Raw genomic sequence first — 17,115 nt, 5'->3', positions numbered from 1 at the left:
TGGGAAATAGGTCATGCAGATGTAATTAATTAAAATGAGGTCATGGGGAGTTCCCTGGTGGCCCAGTGGTTAGGACTTGGAGCTTTCACTGCCATGGGCCCAGGTTCGATCCCTGGTTGGGGAAGAGACAAGCTCCCGCAAGCTGCGTGGCATGGCCAAATAAATAACTATTGAATAAACTAAAATGAGCAGAGTGGGCCCCAAATCCAATATAACAGGTGCCTTATAGAAGGGAAATCTGAACACAGACGTATACACAGGAAGAACACCATGGAAAGATCAGAGTTGGGCTGCCACAAGCCCAGGAACTACCAGAGGCTAAAGGAGGCTTGAACACATCCTTCCCCAGCACCTTCAGAGGGAGCATGGCCTTGCCAACACGTGGACCTCAGACTTCTGGCCTCCAGACCCATGAGACAATCCATTTCTATTGTTTAAGCCACTTAGTTTGTGGTACTTTGTTATGGCAGCCCTAGCAAACTAATATGTAAAGCTTTAAGAGCAGGTCTCAGAAATAGTCCATTTACTAACTACCATAAGCACCTTTAATGTCCCAAACTTTTTTTTCTTTTTTTGTGGCGACGCCCCGTGGCATGTGGGATCTTGGTTCTCCGACCAGGGATGGAACCCGTGCCCCCTGCAGTGGCAGCGCGGAGTCTTAACCACTGAACTGCCGGGGCAGTCCCAGTCCCAGACCTTTTGACGGGCTTTGCTAGACACCCCTAGTTTAAAAATACAGACCCAGCCTCATCAATTTCCCATCTGGTGAGACAAATCCAGACCATACACGCTAACTACAAAACCGGGAAGGAAACAAACGTGGCACACAGCTCCTTCTCGGCCGCTGTGATTTTAGCTCGTCTCTAAACCTCCACGGCCCGAGTCCCACGGCTCCTCCACGGGACTCTAGCCGGGCCGCCCTCTCACCCGGCAGCTGGAAGAGCGCGTCGCAGAGCCGCTCGGTCTCCTCCTGGGACAGGTACACGGGGAAGGTGGCGCAGTCCAGCAGCAGGTGGCAGGCCGCGGCGAAGGCCTCCCTGCAGCCCTCCCTCGAGCTCCCCGGGTCAATGACCACCTGGTCCACGGCCCACGCCTCCTCCTCCTTGCGGCCAGGGCTGCTGGGCAGGGGCGACGGCGACTCCAAGCTCTTTGTCTTAAATGGAGACCCGCGCACCGCGAACAGGTCCGAGAGCATCTGCCTGAACTGGGGCCCGCCGAGGGGCTTCGCCTCCCACGAGTTCTTCCTCCCCGAGTCGCTGCCCGCCGGGCCCCGCATCCCAGCCTCCTCCCTCGGGCCCGCGGGCTCTGCCGACTTGGTTTCTTCTCCGGATGCCGTCAGCTGTACTCCAAAGATGTTCTTGTGGGCAAAGTTGGCAATTAGCTCCTGGAGGCAAAGAAACGTCCTCTGCATGCTCCCGCCCTTCTTCCAGACGTCGTCTTTGTCCGGGGAAACCCTGGGAACCCTCAGGTGCTCAGAGAGCTCTGGCGACGAAGCACTGAGGCCGATGCCACTGTCTTCAGATTTAAGTGGAGGAAATGAAGCGTCTTCATCACCAGGAAGCACTGCGTTTGTGTCTAAAATTACTTCACTGTTTTCACCTTTGACTGGACTCTGCAAAAAATGGAAGTTTGTAGCGTGTATCTCGAAAGACCAAGGGATTCAAACATCAACTGAATCAGGCTACGAATGCGCCCTCCCGGCTTTTCAAAATCACAGTTCTCTACCCCGAGAGGATGGATCCCTGTGTACACGTGTATAATGCAATGGAGAGGGCACGCAGGGGGCAGGAGAAAGGCGGCCGGCCCAGCGAGGCGGCTGACCAAGCCCCGTGCTCTTTGGGTGGGCTGGCTTTGAGCCCACTTTATTTATTTAGGCCCTTCAGGGGCCAACAGGGTTATTTAGAAACAGCTTCTGGCAGATGTAAAAATATGAATGAGGAAATTGGGCTGAGTGTAAAATAAAGGCACAAAGGAACGAAATAAGGGGAGACAGCTAGAACAAAGTGTTTACCCCCGTACGTGTTTTACACACACACATATATATGCGTATATATATTCTGTAGCTTTTCCAAAAGGATGACACTTCAACCTTTAATGAATCAACCTCTCATACTGTTACTCAGCTCATATGGCATTAAACTGAAAACTTTTCAGCATTTGACCCACTGTGCTCTTTGGGGAAGACTGAGACAGTATCATGCAATTTTAGAAACATAGTGTTATTTATATTTGTACACTACACATGCTTAAACTTTATATCTTACATCCTTTTTAGGATATTTTTTTCCAACAGCTGTAACAGCTAGGAAAAAAGAAAAAAAAAAAAAGACTAACTTAGAGAATGAAGCAACAATCTGTAATTAGTTTCCAAACTGAGATTCAAGCCCCATCGGGCAGGCATCAGCCCCCAGCACTAACCAACACACACAGCTGTCTTTCAGGAATGCTTCGCTTTTTTAGTCTGTTTGCACACACACCTGTCTGCCATTGCACCGAATGGATTTCAAGGGCAGAATTTTCAAATCCCTAAACAGAGTAGAAAATAAAAATAATTCAAAGACCATGGGCCTCAGACTGCTTGTGGAACCATAACTCTTACAGTCTTTTTGGAGGACAATTTGGTAGCATCTTTCTAAGGTAAGAAATGGGTTTGACGGCAACCCATTTCTATAAGCTGATCCCTCAGAAACACTTGCAGCCCTGAGAACAGGTTGTGCGAAGATGCTGACTGCAGCGCTGTAACAGTGAAAAACTAGAAATAACCAGAATAACCTCGACAGGGGAAGAGGTGAAGAAACTGTAAAGCCATACCATAGAGTCTCATGCAGAAATGAGAAAAGAGTAAGATACCTCTGTGTACACAGATATGGAAAGATGTCCTCCAGATAGTGTTTGGATGAAAACCAAAGTGAATCAGAGAATAATGTATGTTACGGGTTCAACTGCGTCCCCTAAAAGGATGTTGAACTCCTAACCTCCAGCATCTGTGAACGTGACCTTACTTGGAAATAGGGTCCTTGCAGATGATCAAGTAAGTGAGGTCATTAGGGTGGGTCCTAATCCAGTATGACTGGTGTCCTTAAAAAAGGTGAAATTTGGACACACAGATATGCACACAGGGGAGATGCCACGTGAAGAGGAAGGCTGCGATTGGGGTGGTGCGTCTATAAGCCAAGGAACACCAGAGATTGCCAGTGAAACACCAGAATACAGGCAAGATGCATGGAGCGGATTCTCCCTCACAGCCTCAGAAGGAACCACCCTGCTGACACCTTAATCTCGGACATCTGGCCTCCAGAACTGTGAGACAATAACTTTCTGTTATTTTGTCACCCAGTGTGGCACTTAGTTACGGCAGCCCCAGGGACTACTCTCTCACTTATATTTCTAAAAAAAAGCAAAATTACACGCATACAAACATACACATAGAAAGGTCTGGACAGTGAGCTATGTCTAACCGTTACCTTAGTGATGGGCTTTAGCAGGAAGTAGCAGGGCAGAGGGTGAAATGACCAGGGTTGCTTCTACACTGAAAGCTTTTATGACGTGTGTGAGGATTTTAGAAGCGTGCTTTAGATATTACCGATATATCTTCTAGTTTTTATCCCTATGCGGGAAGGTACAAGGTTCCTTCAGCCCAGAGAACCACTTCCGCTCCTCCCAGCACGTACCAAGCTTCCACTTGCAGGCTCTGTGTCCAGGTAGGAAGGCGGCATCTGCACCTTGCTGAGCACTTTGAAACATGTCTTCAAGGCGTGCGTGAGTTCAGGTAAGCTGAGCGCCTCCATTTCCTTGGCCAGAGGCTGCACCACGCAGCCAAGCACCTGAGGCAGGTACTGGGTTTGCACCTCAGGGTAAAGTTCCTGTGAAACAGAGACATGGGTTTAATGTGTAACCAGTAGAAAATTCAAATTTTTTTTTACAGCATAAGTGTGTTTCACATTAATGCCCAAATCGGAAAACAAAATAACATTTCTTTTTGATCTAAATAAATCAATGGATGTTCTTCCTCTCCTTTCAGGTGGCTTTCCTCTTTCTAGCAGAAAATAACTGCCACATTTATTTCTATGTTAAAGAAATCAATTTCCTTTGAGAAAATTAGCCAAGGGCGTGACTTTAACTAAGAAATGCATTTACTCTCTGGGACTCTCCCTGGCAAGCCAGTGGTTAAGGCTCTGCGCTTCCACTGCAGGGGTCACAAGTTCTATTCCTGGTAGGGGAACTAAGATCCCGCATGCCGCGCAACGCGGCCAAATAAATAAATAAAAATTTTAAAAAAGGACATACGTTAACTCTCGCTCCTAAATAACTGTTGTTATTTAGTACGGATGACACTCAGCTCATCATCTGGTTTCCATAACTTCAGCTCAGCCCACTTACAACTGGCTCAGAAGTTATAACCCCTTATATTAAAAGGACCTAAAAGATACAACGTCCAGCTACATCTTCCAGGCTGAAACAAACATTAACACAGTGCTATGTATTTATGTAAAACTATTTCCTCAGTAAGTTTAGGTTCATAAAAAGGCCAACAACACTAATCAGAATGTAAATAGCAGCCAGCACTGGGCCATCTCCTTAGAGCAGAGGACCTACCAGGGGGATCACGTCCAGAAGGAACACGAGGAGGGTGCAGAGCTCCGAGACTGTCGGGGGAGGGCCCACGCTTCTCCCGACAGCGTGACTCTGCTTTGCGGGTCTGCGTGAGTCACAGGAAAGAAAAACAACTCTCTTAAAATAATTTCAAGCGTTTCCTATGATTTCCAATAAAGTTGCTTATTCTATTTCAACCATAATGAAAGACAGCTTCTGCAGTTCTAATAATTAAGCTTTGGTGCCAAAAACTACCTAACATAGAGAAGTGTCAATAAGTCTTGAATCTGCTTGTCTCCAAAACAGGTTCACTCTGACTTGAACTTCCATCAGATCAGGTGAGGGTGGTCCATGCCCACGTGGGATTCCCTACCCAGCAGATCTGGAGCTTTCAACAGCAACAATTCCAGGCCCCCAGCCCCAAACCAAAGGCATGTTCCCAGGGAAAGAGCCTGGTGACAGAATGCAGGACAGCTGTTCAATTTGCTGTCAGAGCAACCAGAGACAGCTCCCTCATGTCACCAGGAGCTCATCCCCACGAGCTGCTTAGAATTTCTCAGCTCCCACAGAGAAGTGTAACTCCACTGGGCTTATCTTATTCTCAAGCTCAACACTTCCTTTTCAATAAGTAGGCAACTGGATATGTAAGTTAAAAAGTCAATATACTGGTTCCCAAAACAGTAATTTTGGATTCATCTAGCTGTCACAGTACAATTCAACCTGAGTTAATTTTCTTCATTGTAAATTATCGCTTAGTTATCTTGGCATTTATCTTGGTAAGGGACTGAAGAACTGTGTCCACTACATCTGGGAGATTCTGCTTCTGGGTGCCTGCTCTAAAGAGACCCCATGCATCTGTGTGTAAAGAGACAGGACCAACACGGTCACCAGAGTACTATTTGCAACAATGAAAAGACTGAAACTGGTTTATTCACACACTGGACTACTATACCCAAGATGAATGAACTAGGTGTACATAAATCTCCAAAGGGCTGTGGACCACCCCACCCCCCAAAACAACACATTGCAAAAAGTTATATACAACTTGATAGTATTTATATAAAATTTGAACAGACAAAACAGACTATATCGTTTCTGGATACACATGTCATAAAAGCACAGATATCACAGGACAGTCATGAATTTCAGGACAGAGATGAAAGCTGGGATGAAAGGAGGGAAAAGTGCTGGGAAGGTGGGGAGTCAGCTCTATCTGGGTAGCAACATTTTATTCCTTTAAAAAAAAAGATGTGAAAAACAATGATCAAGTGTGGTCTATAATTTCAGCAATGGGTGCATGTGTGTCTGACGTCATTTCCCATCCCTTCTTACACTGGAATGTTTCATAGTTAATTTTTTTTTTTTTTTTTAAAGAAAGCACTCCTCGTAAGTCTGAAATGGAACTAAGCTGACCAAAATACACTCTAGCCTCAGTATAACATGGCCTTGCTGCCCACCGTGGATCCGATTACAATTAATTTACTCATCACAGGTTTGAACGCCTGCTGGGGCCTGGCACCAGAGGAGGCAAAGGGCATGGCAGGAGCAGCTGGGACGTTGGGCACGCCTGGTTCTAATCTCAGCTGCTGCTGATCTGCTGTGCAATGTCACACAAGGTACTTCACATCTCTGAGCTCCGGCTTTCTTATATGATGGATGGGCCTGCTTCTCCTGGGGGTGTCCAGGGGATGGCCCGCGGCAAACGTTAATAAGTTATGCTTTGATCACAGTTGCACGTACAGAAGACATTGTGAGAACACAGAGCATTCCAAAGGACGTGATAAGAATGAAGTTTCACAGCATGACTCACAGGACAAAATGGGGTTTGAGAGATTGCATCAGTCCTCCTTAACAGCGCAGATCACACGGGAAAGGACTCCACGTGAAAGTTTGCTGTCCTGAGCACGCCACCGCCAGCAGTTTGGAGGTGGTGCAATTCACCAGATTGAAAGTGACAGGAAAGCTGATTACAGTAGCTTAGAACATGAATGCTTTCATCTGAACAGTTACACACTAATTTCAATAAGAATTTAATAAGATGACTGATGATTTCAAAAACACTCTTTCCAGTCCCAGGACCACAAAACTAAGCTTCTTGAATAGATTAGGGCTCCAAGGGCACCATGCAAAGAAAGACAATTAGATCGACCTAACCAGAAAATGCACAGACGAGTTTCTGAAGTTCAACTTTCATAAGGAAGCTTCAGTATCATGTGAACCTTCTCAATGGCACTGTTTTTAGTTCTATTATGATTTTAAGTGAATTCAATCGTGTACTCAGCAAAGATAACCCAGCGTTAGCGAGTTAAGTATAATCTGACCACAATAAGCAGCTACGAAACCATGACACCCTCAGTTCCCTCCCACATGTTCATAACCCCTGAACTGGAGGCTTACCTAAAACAGTCCTCAAAACACCTTGCCATGTAATCCCAGAGGAAGTCTGTGCTTAGGGATGTGATGAGCAAATTCACTGTTTTAACAATCTCAGAGGCATTTCTGTTTTCTTTTATTGTACTGTAAAGGAAGAGGGATATTTATAAATATATCTATGAAAAAACCTGTATTACGGGAATGCCATGTCTGAAAAACGAATTCACTGTACCATTTACAACTTATTTCTAGAGAGACTGACAAACTCGGTCATAGATAAGAAGTATTACTGTTCTTACGTAGGGAAGAGAAGGCATCGTGCCATCCTAAACGGTATTTATACTGATCCATTCCCTCAGAAGTTAGCGTAAGAGCTATGGTAGGACTTCCCTGGTGGCGCAGTCGTTAAGAATCCGCCTGCCAGGGGGCTTCCCTGGTGGCGCAGTGGTTGAGAATCTGCCTGCCAATGCAGGGGACACGGGTTCGAGCCCTGGTCTGGGAAGATCCCACATGCCGCAGAGCAGCTGGGCCCGTGAGCCACAATTACTGAGCCTGCGCGTCTGGAGCCTGTGCTCCCCAATGGGAGAGGCCGCGATGGTGAGAGGCCCGCGCACCGCGATGAAGAGTGGCCCCCGCTTGCCGCAACTGGAGAAAGCCCTCGCACAGAAACGAAGACCCAACACAGCCATAAATAAATAAATAAATAAATAAATAAATAAATAAATAAATAAATAAATAAATAAATAAATAAATAAATAAATAAAAGAATCCGCCTGCCAATGCAGGCGACACGGGTTCAAGCCCTGGTCTGGGAAGATCCCACGTGTCGCAGAGCAACTAAGCCCATGCGCCACAACTACTGAGCCTGCGCTCTAGAGCCTACAAGCCACAACTACTGAGCCCGTGTGCCACAACTACTGAGCCTGCGCTCTACAGCCCACGAGCCACAGCTCAGCCTGGAGCCCACGCTCCACAACAAGAGAAGCCACCACAATGAGAAGCCCACGCACTGCAACGCAAGAGTAGCCCTTGCTCGCGGCAACTAGAGAAAGCCCGCGGCACCAACGAAGACCCAACACAGCCAAAAACAAATAAATAAATACATAAATAAAAATAAAGAAAAAAGAGCTATTGTAAAAAAGAATGTTATGCGGAAAACCAGCTTTAGTCCAACCATAGGTAATTACATACTCTATTGGTGGAATAATACAGTACAGCCATTTAGGAGGGAAATTCGGCTAACATTTAAATGCATATCTTCTATGACTCAGGAAATTTATTCTAGGGATTTATCCTACAGAAATCCTTGTAGAGGTACACAAAAATGTATGCAAAGGGGGACTTCCTTGGTGGTCCAGTGTTAAGACACTGCACTTCCAATACAGGGGGCATGGGTTCAATCCCTGGTCGGGGAACCAAGATCCCTCATGCTGAACAGCTTGGCCAGGAAAAAAAAAAAAAAAAAAATGATGTAGGCATAAGGATATCATGACAATGTCATTTTGAGGCAGGAGATAGATGGGCTCCAGGCTAGGCATTTACAACTGGCCTCCTGTTAATATTTCTTGGGGCAGGAAAAAGGTGGGCTTCAGGCCAGACACTTACAACTAGCCTCCTGTTTGCATTTCCTGAGACAGGAGATAGATGGGCTCCAGGTTAGGCATTTACATCCAGCCTCCTGTTTGCACTTCGAAAGAGAAATAACAACAGAAATAGAGTAAATAGCCAGGCTTTGTCTCCTGAGGACACTTTAAGATAACAGTCATGGCAGGAACAGAGAGGGGCTAAACCCTGTCTGAGTAAAAGATGGAGAGGTCACATATTTCCCATCCTTGGGGCAAGGGAGACATGGCGTGTGCGCAGAAAGGCTCCTTGGGGGTCAAAAAGGAGGGGGCGCCACCCCACAATAGGTGATGCCAAGGCCCCCGCCACGGGCCTCTGGGCTGGAATCCGTCCTGGAAAAAAGCTGCACACACATATCAGGGAGGGTCCTAGGGCAGGTCAGGTGTGGAAAAAGAAACTTAAATAAACGGTTTCTCTGCGTGCTCTCCCACTTGTTGTGCTGTGCCTCTAATAATAAACTTTGCACCTGCTTTTACAGTTTTTGCCTCCTTGAAACAGTCTTGCTTTCAAACGGAGGCAAGAGCCAGGGAAAATTTGAGTCTAGTCTCTTGCCCTTGCTGGTCTAGTGGCTAGGATTCCCGGTTTTCATCCAGGCTGCCCAGGTTCAATTCCTGAGCAGGGAACTAAGATCTTGCTTCAAGCCACCACTTACTGCTGCTGCCTCTCCGAGATCAATTTTAAAATATTGAAAAAGTGGAAACCGCCCAAAAGTCAATCAATAAGAGATTGGTCAATCAGTCAGGATTTCTTAAATAAGTATAACTCCTTACTGAGGACTTAAAGGCAACCACTATCCTCCACAGGAGAAGAGTGTAGAGCCATTCACAACTTGCCTTAAAAAAAAACAAACAGGCAACTAAACAGGTACTGTAACTCCACCTTAAAAATAAATGATAGGCACCTGTGTACTTATGCACTGAAAGTCTGGAAAGAAATACAAATGTTTTATGTTTTTCTCTGAAGGGTGGTGGGATTATGGATAATATCTTTTTCCTTGATGCCTTCAAATATTGGTATACTCTACCATGAACATGTATTACTTTCATATTCAGGAAAACAATAAACTACTCTCATTCCGCGAGCAAAAAAGCAAACACTAAAGACTCTTGGTACACTTACAATTAATAAACCAGAAAAATCTTCTAATTGATTTAAATTTTTAATATACCCAATGCCGAGTCAGGGAGAAGGAAATTATATTAAGAGTAAAGTAAAAAGGAAGAGGTTGTACTACCTTAAAAAGTACAAAGACAGAACAAAACACAGGGCTGATGGCTAACTACACACTTTAATAAGTTATCGCCACGTCCGCTGTCTCCCAAACCCCACTCACCCTACCTCCAGGGCCCTAGAGCGCCTTCATGCCCCTGGGGTGCCCTCGTCTTGCTCCCTGCTACCCCCCTTCTGACCGGTCTCCTGAAGACTCACACCCACTCGCCCCACTTCCTGACCTGACCTCCCGCTGGCCCTCCTCCCTGTCACTCACCACTTGTACACCAGACCCAGTCGCCTTTGTTGAGCAACTTTTCACACTTGATCAGTAAATACGGTTTGTACTTCCCAGTGTGGGGCAGAGACAAGATCAAACTCCTTTTAATCATCACAGTATTCAATAGGGAAGAGTCGATTCATATTGATTGATTTAAGAGCACAGGTTATTTTAAGGCGTGGCCTGACCCTCTGCATCCCTACTTTCTTGAGCACTTCACAATTTATGGTAAACAGAGAAAAAAAATCATGGCATTAGGGAGGGAGGAAGAGTGAAGTTGGAAGCCACACCAGTACCTTATCAGCGAATTTCCACTCTGAGTGTAGCTCAGTTTAAGATCAGAGCCGAGAGCATCTCTGCAGTAAGAATAAAAGGCCCGGATGACTTCGAGAAACAAATTCCCAACAACTTGAGGCCCTGCAATTGAAAAGAAAATGTCCAGATAAATAAATAATCAAAATGTTTTTTAAAAAATCCATTTTAAGCCAGTGACAAACGTATAAAGCGTATTGAGAGTAACTCTATCTAACACATAGATCATTTATATAGTCTTAAATGTATGGAAACTTTAGTTGTGACAATGACACCTTTAGCTGGGGGAATAACGTCTGTGAAAACAGCCAACATTTTTGTAGAGCTTACTGTGTGCTGGCCACTGTTCTAAGCATTCTATAACTATTAACTTATTTAATGCTCACAATAGCCACAGAACTAGGTATGCAATCAGGTGGGCTGTCCTGATTACAAGGGGACAAGAGGACTGAGGCCCAGACGCTGAATAACTTGCCCCAGGAGGATTCACGAAGGAGGCAGGGAGTGGGCTAAATGTTTTAAGTGTGCAGAAAGTGCCTGGCCAGAGGCTGTCACTCCACAGAAGCACTAACAGAGTAGGGCAACTTCCTATTCTGAATTCTTTTACTGATGAGCTAGAACGACACAAAAGAAATAACACCAACCCAGAAAAGCCTCAGATGGCACAAAAGAACTGGACCCTGCCAGACAGGCAGTTGGAAGGCGGCTGGACATTTCTGCTCCACAAACATCAACCAGCAGGCCAGATGGGAGGGTGTGACTTCCCACTCATGTATTCAGAGGAGTGAACACAGGATGATTCAGAGAAAACAAAAGCTCTGTCAAACAAGGAATCAGCAAATAATCTAATCTCTTATGCTTCCAAAGACAAAAAGTCTCTCTTTCACTACAAGTCCCAGGTGTATTTTATCTATAGCATAAGACTGCCAAATGCTTTTTACTAGTGAAAGAAAGCTTGTGGTCAAGATTCAAGGAGAAGAAATGAGGAGGTGGCTAAAGCTTGGTAGCCAAAGCACAGATAAGACTGACCTATGACCCTCCTATGCCTTCTACTCTACATTATCAATCCACTCCTTTGCCCTTCAAGTGTGTCTTTCCTTGGAAAACTAAATTATCAGATAGGGCGAATTTGCTGGGATGGGGCAGAAGCCTGCCATTCACCCCCCTCCAGAAAATATGACCTGGAGCCCAAGCTAGCTCAACGTTTTACTTGGCTCATGTCAAAGCCTTGACGTAAAACACCCATCTCCAAGGGCGGGGCCTGGAGGCACAAAAGCTTCGTGCTTTGACTTTGGTCAGGAACAGCCAGAGCTGCACCTGTCACGGTACCCAAGTTCATTGGTGTTACATGAGTAACATCTCGGGGATGGGCCGTCCGAGTGCCATCAAGGAAGCAGCAGAGTCCTGACAAAGAGGGCTCAGGCTCTGGAGTCAAACAGACTCCAGAGTTTGAGTCCCAGTTCCTGGGTGGCCCCTGGCAAATGACTTAGCCTTGCTCAACCTTAGTCTCTCCCTCTGTAGAATGTGTATAGTAAGAAAATCTACCCCCCAGGGTTGTTGGAGGTACAGAAGTATGCTTGGAGATGCGTATTAACGATGCACAAAAGAACTGCTCAAAAAAGTGTCACCATTATTATTAACAGCAGTGAAAACACACCAGGACCTCAGTCTCCCTTCCGTCTCCCTTGACCAGAAGCCCTTGTTTCCCTTTGTACACCTAGAGCCTAGCACCTTCCCTGCTGCACAGATGCCCCACGCCTGTCTCCGAATGCATAAACAAAGGGTCCCCATCCTGAGGCCAGAGGGCGGAGGAACTTAACGAATGCCCTCAGCTCTCGTTCTCTGCAAACGGCGCCCAGACGGTGGGCAAGTCCTGAGCACTCAGATGATGCCATCGGGGATGAATCCCACGGAGAAGGGGGTTTCCTTCCCTGTTACCGTGTTCAAGAGATGAGATGTTGAGATCTTACAGTGAATGGATACCGGGGCAGTTTCTTTTTCTTAAAGGAAGGGAGAGAAGGTCATTTTCCTCAATGGGTGCCCAGGGGACCACGGTATATAAGGGGCAACCCTTTTGGAACCAGAGTCTAGTTCAAACCCCTTCATTTGACAGAGGAAAACACTGAGGCCCAAACAGCAGAAGGGGCTTGCCCAGGGTCACAAGGCAAAAAGATGGAGGAGCGTCCCCTATTTGCTTGAGAATACAATCAAGGCTCAGTTGAAGAAATGATTTGATTGAAGAAACGTTCTCACAAGGTCAGTACTGTACGTGCCCTGCAGGCACGCGCGCAGACGAGCACGACAGCTCAAAGGCATTCTAATTTCTTCACAAAAACATTCAAGTAATTGTGCAAAACTTTTAAGTGGTGCCCAGATAATGAAAACTGAAGCACACAGCATGACTAAACTACTTCAAGATTCTGAACTTCCAAAGATTAAACTGTATTCTAAATAACACGTTGATTGTATCTCACCGGAGTTTTAACGGTGTATGATGGTAAAGCTCATCTAATGTTACCTATTTCTGGCTTGTCAAGCAGACTGAGAAGGATGCGGAAAGGCTTCAGGTACATGTGGTGGCGTTCCTCCACGTCAGCATCAGGGAACTTCTGGTGCAGTATCTCAGCCAGACCCTATTTTTTTTTTTAAAGCCACATATTAGGGTATTATATAAAGTACAGTATGACTTTATTGGTTGTTCTAGTTGTTAAATGCTCTGGGATAGAAGTAAAAGCAGTCATGCAGCACGAGGTGACTACAGTCGGCCCTCCATATCGTGGGTCTTGCAGATTGAAAATATTCGGGAAAAAAATATTCCAGAAAGTTCCCAAAAGCAAAACTTGAATTTGTCGTGCATTGGCAACTACTTATATAGCATTTACACTGTATTCGACAACTATTTACACAGCATTTACATCGTAAGTAATCTAGAGATGGTATCATAAGTAATCTAGAGACGGGTTAAGGTATGAGGATGAGCACAGGTTATATGCAAATACTAGGCCAAGTTATAAATATAAGGGACTTGAGCATCTGTTGATTTTGGTATCCATGGGGGTGGGGTGGGGTAGGGGGTGCTGGAATCAATCTCCTGCAGATTCCAAGGGACAACCATACACGAGATTTTCCCAACCGTGTACTAAGGAACAGGCCCCCTGTCTACTTCTGAGGTCCCACAAGGAACTCCACTGAAGAACCATGGTCAGGAATGCCCTAATTGGGATCTACTTTCCAGAAATGCTCCCTTACCTCAACTAAAAGATCCTTGGAATATTTCTCAAAAAAATACGAGGACTGGTCTTCATAAGAATTTGAGATTTCCGATTCCGGCACAACGGTATTTCCTTTAATATCTGAACCTATAAAAGAACAAGCACCATGAGCTGTAAAGAAATCTATACATTTAAAGTACATCTTATTGTGCAAAGGTCTCACGCTCTGACATTTTTAAAAATAGAATTCCTCCAACAGAAAACCAAAATCAGATCCAGCAAAACCAAGACCTATTTTCTTGTGACAGTGGTGGGCCAGGGATCAGACAGGCAGAATTCCATCTCAACGGGCATCAATTTAGTTTACCCCAAGAATTCATCCTGATTGTCTTCGACAAGTATGATTACGAGGATCTAATGGAAGGAGTATCATTTTTAAAAACCAGTATTTATTTGTATGGCACTATGTGAAAATCAAGGTATTCTCAACTATATGCCCTCCTTTTGAGCCTTGGTAAGTCTCTAAGGTCCTCAGGGCAAGGAACAGCATCTTTCTAAGCAGACAGTCTGGACTCCTGGGGTCGCGGCTAAGCATGTCGGAGCCGGTACTGAACTTGGGTCCAGGGTCCTGTCTACATACAGTGTGCCTAGCCCCACTGGAAGGCAGCCGTGCATTTAACAAAATCATTCTTTTAACAAAAATGCTCAGAGAGCCTGTAAATATCCTTCTGGAAATCCTTCATAAGCTTCTGTGCTATGACTTCTGGAAGTTTTACAACTAGGGGAAGAAAAGGTTAAGAGGACTTTCTGACGTTGGTATGAGAAGATCTATGAGGGTTGAAAAAAAAAAAGCTGAGAAGCAGAGGATTTTTAGGGCAGGAAAGTACTCTGTGTGACACTATAACGGTAGACGCATGTCATTATACCTTTGTCTAAACCCACAGAATGCACAGCACCAAGTGTGAACCCTTGTGTAAACAGCCGACTGTGGGTGACAATAAGGTATCAGTGTAGGTTCCTCGACTGTAATAAACGTGCCACTCCAGTGGGTGATGTGGTGATAGGGTAGGCCGTGCTTGGCGGGGAGGAGGGGGGAGGTGGGAACTCTCTGGACCTTCCTCTTAGTTTTGCTGTGACCCTAAAACTGCTCTAAAAAAATAAAGTCTTTCTAAAAAAAAAAACTACGGAGTTTTTTCACAATCGCTCTGTAAACCACCTTCACTTAGGTACATGGACTTGGGAATTTTAGGCCCTGTGATTTCCTGGACTTGTCCCCCTGAAGCCTTCCATCCAACCAACGGTCAATGGCTCTTTTCCTACAGGTCTGCAGTCTGTTCACAAGAATACGTGCTCACAGAAACATGAACCGGGGTCTCATGCTCTTCCAAAGTCATCCAAATATCTCCCCAAACGTGTCAATGCCACAAACGTTCCCATCCAGACAAAACCTTCTTTTACATATATTCCATGTTTCTGGGTTTTCTCACACACAGTCTTATCCCATGAAACTTCTTCCTACCTGAATAAGGCTTTAATAAGGAAGCTTCAGTATCATGTGAACCTTCTCAATGGCACTGTTTTTAGTCCTATTATGAGTTTAAGTGAATTCAGTCGTGTACTCAGCAGAGACGACCCAGCGTTAGCGAGTTAAGTATAATCTGACCACAATAAGCAGCTACGAAACCATGACACCCTCAGTTCCTTCCCACATTTTGTGGTCTTCCAAGCTTCTTAAAATGGAATTCGGTTAACATTTTAAAAATCCCATTACTTCCGTGTTTTTATGTAACAGCTGCAAAACAACCAAAATGCGGGGGTAGGCAGCAGAACTCAGCTGACCAGTGCCAATTCAGTCACCGTGTTATCTTTCCACACTTTGTGATGCAGAAATGTATCAACAAGATTGCGACTTTATTCCAAAAATCAGCACTCAAAGGTTTCACCTTAACGCTGACTTTTCAACTCCCACGTATTACTCAGTACCTAGTAACCACGCGTAAAGCCTTCTGTTCAGAGACATATCTCTTCTCAGGAGGGTCTGGGTGGCGGCCGAGAGGACGCGCACCATGTCGGACCGGAGCAGGGGGATGGCTCTCTCGTTGGAATCCTATGAGGAGGAAAGAGAAAACTACACTGCAAGGAGATGACATAGGAAATCGCCGGCATTGCTGACATGTGGCCCCTCCTTACCAATCTACAAAAGCTTTATCTTAAAGAGGGCGGTTCTCAAAGGGGATGGTTTTGTACACGCTGCCCAGGGAAAGAGGCTATTCAATTTTCGCTATGGAACAACCACCCTCACAGAAATGTACCGAGGACCCTGAACGGCTGAAAGCGAATGGTTGGTCACTGAGTGGCTGCCCTCCCCTCGGACGAGAGGGCTCGGACCTCTCCCGTCTACCCCACGGCCTCCTCAGGAAAGACCAGCGACTCTCCCTCGAAGAGCACAAACGGCTTACCAGACAGGTATAAAATGGGAAGAAGAACAGGACAATCTCCAGATTATTTCTTTGCACAGCACGTTTGAGTCCAACAGGGCCGCACATAAGGACTTGACCTACAAAAGACAAAAAGCCCGAACATTTCATGCCAAGACATGGACATCATTCGCAGGCTACTCTTTATAGTCATAAAAATGAAAATAACTTTTCCTGGGAATCTTGAAACCACCGTGTTATATCGTGTGGAACAGAATAATAGGATATAAATATGGGAAACTTGGTTCTAGCTCCAGACGCTAGGGGGCTGTGTGACATCGGGAAGACCTTCAGCCGCAGCCCTCACTGTTCGATCTCAGAGACGGAGGGCTTTGGACCAGATCGTCAGATTCTAAGACCTCAAATTCTATAATCCCAGAAACGAATACATTTAGGTGCCAATAGGAACTTTCAGCTACACTAAAACTCCAAAGAGTGTCAGTCAAATGGATTCCAAAGCAATTAAGTAGACATTTTGAGTGTCTTTTCTGAGTATAGATAGATGTAATACAGCTGCATAATAGATAAGAGCCATAAGACAAGTGGTAACAAAAAGCTATGAGAACTGGGAAGAGGAGAGGGAGAGATCTTTCAACTGGCGAGAACAGTGAAGCTTTGGGGGTAAGCTGAGTTTTTCGTAATACAGGCAGGAGACACGCTGAGACGGGGGAGAAGAGGCACCGGCAGTGAGTGCAGGTCGACGGGCTGGCTGGAGCAAAGACAGCATCACAGACGTGCCAGGCCAGGCCAGGCAGCCAGCTCCGGGAGTGTAATGGGCCTGAAGTGGAGAGTGAGGCGTCTGGTGAGCTGGCTGCAGACTGTTAGAATACTCCTGAGGATGGATTTTATCTGCAGCAAACAGGTATTTTTCAAGCACAGTACAGATCTGAGCAAAGCTATGTTTTAGCAAAGTGAATCTGTTACCAACCAAAAAAGGACTGGACGGGGAGAGGAAGGGATGGGGAGAAACCGGTTAGAAAATTACGTGATGGTCCAGGAACGAGACCTAAGAAGCTGAGGCAGGGCAGTGAAAACG

General features: G+C 45.6%; 1 protein-coding gene across 1 annotated transcript in view; it reads right to left on the bottom strand.

Annotated features, from left to right (window-relative positions):
* The window catches only part of DOP1B (DOP1 leucine zipper like protein B), a 107,598-nt gene that overhangs the window by 50,162 nt on the left and 40,321 nt on the right, over positions 1 to 17,115 (bottom strand). Inside the window, 10 exon segments of the mRNA XM_036851233.1 lie at positions 928 to 1,612; positions 3,672 to 3,863; positions 4,597 to 4,699; positions 6,991 to 7,110; positions 10,375 to 10,495; positions 12,909 to 13,023; positions 13,640 to 13,749; positions 15,586 to 15,709; positions 16,062 to 16,120; positions 16,123 to 16,159. Of these exon segments, the coding sequence (XP_036707128.1) occupies positions 928 to 1,612; positions 3,672 to 3,863; positions 4,597 to 4,699; positions 6,991 to 7,110; positions 10,375 to 10,495; positions 12,909 to 13,023; positions 13,640 to 13,749; positions 15,586 to 15,709; positions 16,062 to 16,120; positions 16,123 to 16,159 (1,666 nt within the window).

This window comes from Balaenoptera musculus, chromosome 4, assembly GCF_009873245.2.
Source record: "Balaenoptera musculus isolate JJ_BM4_2016_0621 chromosome 4, mBalMus1.pri.v3, whole genome shotgun sequence".
In the NCBI taxonomy this organism is placed as follows: Eukaryota; Metazoa; Chordata; class Mammalia; order Artiodactyla; family Balaenopteridae; genus Balaenoptera; species Balaenoptera musculus.
This window is presented reverse-complemented; position numbering and strand designations above follow the sequence as displayed.